This window comes from Oncorhynchus clarkii, chromosome 23 (assembly GCF_045791955.1).
Source record: "Oncorhynchus clarkii lewisi isolate Uvic-CL-2024 chromosome 23, UVic_Ocla_1.0, whole genome shotgun sequence".
NCBI lineage: Eukaryota > Metazoa > Chordata > Actinopteri > Salmoniformes > Salmonidae > Oncorhynchus > Oncorhynchus clarkii.
The window spans coordinates 17,721,879-17,729,739 of record NC_092169.1 but is presented as its reverse complement, the minus strand read 5'-3'; the positions used below and the strand labels follow the sequence as shown (position 1 = coordinate 17,729,739).

Sequence of the window (7,861 nt, the reverse complement as noted above, 5' to 3'; positions counted from 1 at the left end):
CATGGAGCAGGTGTAAGCGACTCCGGTATCTTCCTCTAGGTTTTTGCTGTGAGAGTTCTGGCATTTGACCAGGGAACCTTTGCTTCTTTCCCTCAATTAGACCTTGTGAGCATATTCAGTGTCAGAAACAAACTGTATGCCTCTTTGAATGCTGTCATCACCACCTTCTATTTAGAGAATGTCTCTTAACCTCACTTTGACCTACTTCAGCCTGTAACGGATGCACAGCATTGCTGCCTTTGTCTGAGGCTGTGTGCTCGGTGTCACTAGTACAAAATGTTGTGGCTGTGGAGGTCCAAAGGTCAATAAGACTGAACAGAAGGAACAGGGAACGCTTCTGTTACACCCAGGGGAGCAATCACACGCATTCATGGTGAACAAAAAAAATAAGAGAGACAGCAAGCTAGGGACTAAATACAGCTGTCACTCTTCGAGGTACATGTTTCAGTAAGAGTAGATAATTTTTTAACGATTGCCTTTACATCAAATGAACGTTCTCTGTCATAGAGATATTTAGCTGTTAGTAACTTGTCGTTAACGTGGCAAGACATGGCATAGCCTAATCGATTTGCACACAGCAGCAAGTAGCCTATTTCCTCTATTGTTGTTGAGTCGTTTACTGTCCTATTAAAACTCTTCAGTTCAGTAGCTGTATTGATATGGCTTGTTGCCTAGAGTGAAGGTGAAATGGGTCTATTAAAAGTCCATCACTGGAATCAACCCAGCTCTGCCCAAGGTTGTTTTAGTCTGATGCCAGCTATAAGCTATTGGGACTATTGGAGCCCTTCTATGTGACTTTGACCACTGAATATGGGTCTGTCTAATGGTTATGGATGTTGTATGCACTTAGCAAGCATTTCTCAATATTCATCTTTACAATGATAGGCTGTTACATGACATACTGAAAGGCTATATATTACAACATACGAGTACAAATTATATTTATGTCTCATATATCATTCCAGCACAAGCTTTTCATTGTATGGATGATCTTTTCTTATCCATTGGGAAACATTTCATTTTCTCTCTGTCTCTCTGCATGCTTCTCATTGAGAAAGGATTTTTAGGAATGGTGGTTGGTTTTCTTGTGATTTCCTACATGCAACCCCCAACTGGTGTTGTTACATTTCTGTGCTCCTCAACCACCAGCCACCCCAAGCAACACCATTGGTCCTCGCCTAGCAACAACATGATAATGTGGCATAATGTGACACCCCCTGATGTATGATGGGGAGCTAGGGCCCCGCCCCTGAAGCTGGTGTCTGCGTCGCTATAAAAAAGAAAAAGGGATAAAAGAAATAGAGAAAAGGGATTTCACGCTCATATCGTTACATGGCTGGTGTCCGGAGAATAAACCTGTTATGTGTCCCTTGTGTGTGTGGCAGCCCTCTTCCTGACAAGAAAGAGGGATGATTATTTTCTCTCTTTTCTACTCTTCCTCTCAAATACACATACGGTCACACACACACAAAAGCAAAGGCAGAAACAGCCAGGCATGCGCCGGTGAAGGACTGGGGCGCAAGCGCTCAGGTGTTGAAGCAAAGACAGAGAAAACAAAGATGGCCGTTCCCTTTTCCACGTTGCCATGTTTGACGTGAGCAGTGGACCTGAATGACATTGTAAATAAAATGTTTCTGTACTTTCTCTCCCAGTCTGCTCTGGATATCATCCTCCTTTCTCTCCCTTCCTCCCTCTTCCTCTGTCTCTCTTTTCAACAAAGAGCCATTATGTTTGGTGAAACAAAAGGTCCCCTGATCCCATTTCACCCCCCATCAAAATGTCACTGGCCTCAGATGGCATAATGACCACTGTGTGGGGACAAAGAATCTCAGTTATTTTATCAGCACATTTGAAGAACTGGTATAGGGGGGGAAAGGAAACCAGCTTTCATTCATTTGTTTTCTCTCGGCATAAGCATTAGTATGTCGGTGATTAGGACCTTTTCTCCTTTCTGTCTGATAATATATGACCCAATAAAAGTGATTGTTGTCATTCTTAAAAAGACACAGACCTCAGTTAGTATTCCAAAGCTATACAATCAGCCATCTTTTGTACAATAATAGAGTTACATTTTTAAAAAAGTCTCAGCTCTGAATATGATTGGATAGGTCTTTTACTTCATTCCCCTCCTACCACCGGGCGTGTGTGTGTGCGTGTGCGTGTGCGTGTGCGTGTGCGTGTGTGTGTGTGTGTGTGTGTGTGTGTGTGTGTGTGTGGGACAGAAAATTACCATCAGGGCCATCCCACCTCCCCCTCCATCCCACCTCCCCCTCCATCCTCTACACTGTCTCCCCTATCCCATCTCTCACTTGGGCACTTCCAGCTAGTGGGTTGGGGGAATACACACACACTCACAGCCGTACACACACCCGCACTCTCCCTCACATTCCTCGTTCCTGCCTACCCCAGCTGGCTACCTCACACTCCATTCAGACACTCACTCACACTCTCTCTCTCTCTCTCTCTCACACACACACACACACACACACACACACACACACACACACACACAGATCCACGCGGAGCACCGACCCAGGTGCCGCCATGGACCAAGAGGGGAACGTGAAGAGGACAGCTAGAAACAGAGGGTGGTTACCGTAGTAACTGGATCTCTCCTCTTCACCTCTGTGCCTGGTGATGCTGTCTCTCCATCTGGCTTCTCTTCTCTCGCTTCTACATACACTACCTCTACACTGATAGTGGATGACACAGAAACAGGAGGGGCTGGTTTCTCATCTTTTCATCCTAACTGAGAAGGGAACCTTATTCTCCGACACTCTCCTTGTCAGGACGGAACCCTACACTTTTTCCCTTTCCTTATCTTTTTCTCTGAGATCGTTGGCTTCCACTTCCCTGGGATTTCTAACGTTTTTATTCCGCCATGGCTCACGCAGCCTCCGCATTGAAGAAGAACCGGGACGTGGATGTCAATGCTATCGAGGATGAGAAAGAAAAGAAAAGGAGAATTAAGAAACTTGCGTCCCGGGAACAAAAGAGAAAGGTACTATCCCTGGAGCGAGACTCCCGGCTCAGCCACATCCCCATTGTGTTTATATGGGCAGCACACACACACACACATGCAGCATGTGTGTGTTTGAGTGTGTGCTCGAGTGCATGTAACCTTGTTGAATTTCACCTGTTAGTAAAGTATCCGCCTGGGCCTTCGTGGTGCGCAGTGATAAGGTCACATTTGGAATTTCTAACAGCATTGTCTGATTTACAGCATAAGCACGGGGCTCCCCCAAATACTACAACATCACCACCACTGCCTTACTCCAAAATCAGCATCTCTTAGTGTGCTGATTCAAAAAACCTTGATCTTACAGCTTTTAAAGAGGAGAGGGGTATTCTACTGATCCAAACTATTCCAGGTTCCTTAGTGATTGAAAGAGTTCTGTACTGTTCTTGGCATGTGGTTGTGTTGTTGTCCAGTTGAGAGCACCTGTGTAAGGCTGGATGGCTGCACAGGCGTCCATGTATAATGCATATTGATGTCATTTATTGATGACAGAGCGTTTCATATGATGGAGGAGGATACACGTGTTTTAATGCTTGTTATTTTACCTGCTGTATGCACATCACTGTGGTGTTGCTGGACAAAGAGCTCAAGTTCATAAATAGCGAGAACCCGTCGTGGGTAAAGCCTCCACTGCTTGATGTTGACTGGATGCAATTATTTCACCCATGAGATCTATTCCATAAGGCTGACATTTATTGTCAATGGTCTGTCAGTTTAAATTATGGCCCATAGATAATGTTATTGGACCCCAGCATAAACAATTTTTATTTTTTATTTTTTACAGTTCTGAAAATATTATTTATTTAACCAAAACCTTTTAGGTGACTGACTGAACTTCTTTAATTGTGTACATTATCTTTGTGTACATAATCTTTGCGCGTGTGTTTGAGAGCGTGTTTGTTCCTGATGTCCGCGGGAGACATTATTATCATTATTATAAAGACTCATATTTCATGTGAGGCTGAGGGAGCTCTTCTTTATTTATTGATTGGTGCAAGTTTGGCAGGCTCCACTCTGATAATCCGTTTCCCCTTTCCCTTCGTCCTGTCCTCATGCTTCTTTCCCCCTCTTTCTCTCTGTGACTTTCTCTCTCTCTTTAACTCTCTCTCTCTCTTTAACTTTCTCTCTCTCTTTAACTCTCTCTCTCTCTTTCCTCTCAATGTCTTTTTCTCTTTCATATACACAAACAAATGCATAAAATGCATAACAAATGCAACACCTAATTTGCTCCTTTTGTTGATTAGCGGAAATGGAAATGTGTTTAATGCACACACACCACATGCCTAATAATAAACACACAGAACCCTCAAACATTTCCTTTTTCATTTTTTTTACACTACTGCATTAGCCTAGTTGTTTTTTGCTTCAGAACATCCAGTCTATCTCCTATCCTGTTTTTATTCTACGTTATGGGCTTGGCTGAGCTTAGACTGTGTTGTTTACAGTATTCCTGTCTGGTGGGCCTCCGATGGGAGAGAGAAAGAGAAGGATAGAGAGGGGAGAGATAAAAAGAAAAGGAGTGAGAGAGAGAAAGGAGAGAGAGGAAGAGAAAAAGAAGTTGAGAGAGAGAGAGAAGTTGCTGACTGAGGAGCCTGCCTCTCTTATCAGCCTTCACTCAGTGTTGTATGGGCCTAATGGAGTGGAGGTGTTGGTTGGATTGTTTTTGGCAGAGGAGACCACTAACCTTCCTCACCGCCGAAGGATATGCTGTGCATGGGGGTATCGCAGCCTGCCAGTGAATGAGATACATCCTACTGACACAGACACAGTGAGGGGGAACATGGTAGAGGTCAGGCAAATCAAGCCCAGACCTTATACTAGAAGCAAAGGAGGGGGAGGGAGGGGTCACTGTTACCTTATCACACAGTTATCATACCCCCTTTACTTACAATGTTATTATCGCAGAGATTCTCTTAGAGCTCGGTTGTAGCAACAGTAGTAAGAAGAGACTCCTGTAGGTGTTAGAGAGGAAAATGAGACCTAGGAGGAAGCAGCCTTTAGGGGTGATGGGAGGCACTCATCTTCCTCTTACCAGACTGAGCACGTGTAGCTCACAAAATGGGAGTCTCCCCCACCCTCTCTCTTCTCTGTCTATCTCTCTCTCTCTCTTTCTCTGTCTACCCCCCCCTCTCTCTCTCTCTCTCTCTCTCTCTCTCTCTGTGTGTTTCTCTCTCTCTCTCTCTCTCTCTCTCTCTCTCTCTCTCTCTCTGTTTCTCTGTCTACCTCTCTCTCTCTTTCTCTCTTTCTCTGTCTACCTCTCTCTTCTCTGTCTACTTCTCTCTCTCGCTCTCTTTCTCTGTCTACCTCTCTCTCTTCTGTCTGTCTTCCTCTCTCTCTCTTTCTCCATCTACCTCTCTCTCTCTCTCTCTTCTCTGCCTACCTCACTCTCTCTCTTTCTCTGTCTACCTCTCTTTCTCTCCTTCTCTCTCTCTCTCTCTCTCTCTCTCTCTCTCTCTCTCTCTCTCTCTCTCTCTCTCTCTCTCTCTCTCTCTCCCTCTCTCTCTCTCTCTATCCCTCTCTTATTCTCAGTCCTTTCCCTCCGTTTTGGGGCAAGCAAAACGAGCAGTCATTCCTCTGTCAGGCAAAACGAGCAATCGTTCCTGTCTTTCCCTCCTCCCCATCCCCCCTACCCATCCATAAAGATGGAGGTTAATGAATTCTGCACTCATGCATACCTAAGCTAATTGGATTGGCATTAGGAACACCACCCAGTATTACACAATTGTCACCAAGATGGCTGCCGGGAAGTGTGAGTTTAAAAATCCTGCCAAATGCCGGGTCGTAATTGTTACATAGCAGTGCTGCATGATTTAATCTACCTGATGGTAACATCACAGATTTTGTTGTCAGGCCACATTTTGAAGTGTTATGATGTAGGCTCTACCACTTTCTTCTACTCAGAAACGTGAATTAATGATAATTATCATCCTAATCCGAAATATATGATTGCTGTAAGAGGATTCAGATTCAGACTGATTTAGGAACAGTCCTTATCTAACACAAGAGATACAGTATGTGTAGAGAGAGAATGATCCTTTCTTAACCCGCTAAAGGATAATTGCTGTGTGTGTTGCGGCTGATCCAGGACCAGTCCCAGGGGTGCAGTTGCGACCTAGAGAAAGCACTCATCAGTCAAATGGGCCGGCCACTCATCAAACTAAATGCTAAACTGCTAAATTGAAACCCTCTGCCCAGCTTTGCTTTTCAGGAACATCTACGCTGCTAGTGTAGTTTAATAATTCTGGTTAAAAACGAAGTAAACACTTTATTTGATCTGACCATTGATTGCTTTTGTTCAGTTGCATTCAATACGCTGGCACCTACAAAGTCTTAAGCCATTGATTTCTGGCGAACAGTAGACTGTTACACATAGTTCTCAACCCTTCAATCTACAGTATACTGCCCTATCCTGAATGGCTACCCAAGTCATCTCTATGGTACACCATAACCCATGTCATCTCTATGGTAAACCATAACCCATGTCATCTCTATGGTACACCATAACCCATGTCATCTCTATGGTACACCATAACCCATGTCATCTCTATGGTACACCATAACCCATGTCATCTCCATGGTACACCCTAACCCATGTCATCTCTATGGTACACCATAACCCATGTCATCTCTGTGGTACACCATAACCCATGTCATCTCCATGGTACACCATAACCCATGTCATCTCCATGGTACACCATAACCCATGTCATCTCTATGGTACACCATAACCCATGTCATCTCTATGGTACACCATAACCCATGTCATCTCTATGGTACACCATAACCCATGTCATCTCTATGGTACACCATAACCCATGTCATCTCTATGGTACACCATAACCCATGTCATCTCTATGGTACACCATAACCCATGTCATCTCTATGGTACACCATAACCCATGTCATCTCTATGGTACACCATAACCCATGTCATCTCCATGGTACACCATAACCCATGTCATCTCTATGGTACACCATAACCCATGTCATCTCTATGGTACACCATAACCCATGTCATCTCTATGGTACACCATAACCCATGTCATCTCTATGGTACACCATAACCCATGTCATCTCTATGGTACACCATAACCCATGTCACCTCTATGGTACACCATAACCCATGTCATCTCTATGGTACACTAGAGATTGTAAGTGACTGGAAATAGTGGAATAGAACACAGAGGGTTCTACTTCAAAAATATTAGGCTCCAGTGTAGCTTTCATGTTATTGTCAAAATCCACCATGTTCTGGGTGTCATCTCAGAGCTGGACAGTGTGAGACAGAGAGAGAGAGAGAGAGAGATGTTAGGCCTTAAGGTCATTTGAAGGTGAGTGGCGTCCTCTTGTCTTCTCTCAGCTCAGTGGTAGTCCTGTAGTCTGTTGCTGCTCTTTCTCATAGAGGCAGTCTCTGTCTCCGAGGCTGTATTGAGCATTAGCCTAGATGCTTATGCAATGTGTATAAACTCTGAGTCTCTCAGTTTGGTGTGTGGGGTAGCAGACTTTGATTGTACATGAGAGCTTTAATGCCAAGATTTATCTTGTATTATTCTCTAGTAATTTATTAAGCCATATCAGCATGCCATTTTCCCTCTTGGTCAAATTCACAGAGAATAGCATAGTCTTTTCATTCTTAGCCTACATAGCAACAGAATAGCATAGTCTTTTCATTCTTAGCCTACATGGTAACAGCTAAGCATTATTACATTATAAATGCAATATGTGCATTAGAAATTCCACTTACTATAAACATTTAAGGACAGGCAGTATGGTTAGAGCCTTTTAAGGAAATATCATTATAGCCTTGCTTTGAAGCCATTGCTGCTCTACATACAATCCTGT

At 43.8% G+C, this 7,861-nt stretch overlaps 1 protein-coding gene across 8 annotated transcripts in view; it reads left to right on the top strand.

Annotated features, from left to right (window-relative positions):
• The first annotated feature begins 2,699 nt into the window (after positions 1 to 2,699).
• LOC139381512 (ankyrin-3-like) overlaps positions 2,700 to 7,861 on the top strand; it is a 153,416-nt gene continuing 148,254 nt past the window's right edge. For 4 of the 8 annotated variants that reach the window (XM_071125121.1, XM_071125120.1, XM_071125123.1 and 1 more), the window contains exon 1: positions 2,712 to 3,001. In XM_071125121.1, coding sequence (XP_070981222.1) covers positions 2,882 to 3,001 — 120 coding nt within the window. In that variant the 5' untranslated portion in view covers positions 2,712 to 2,881. Of the gene's footprint in view, positions 3,002 to 7,861 lie in introns of all 8 variants that reach the window. The other 4 variants (XM_071125126.1, XM_071125124.1, XM_071125125.1 and 1 more) reach the window with 2 other exon arrangements.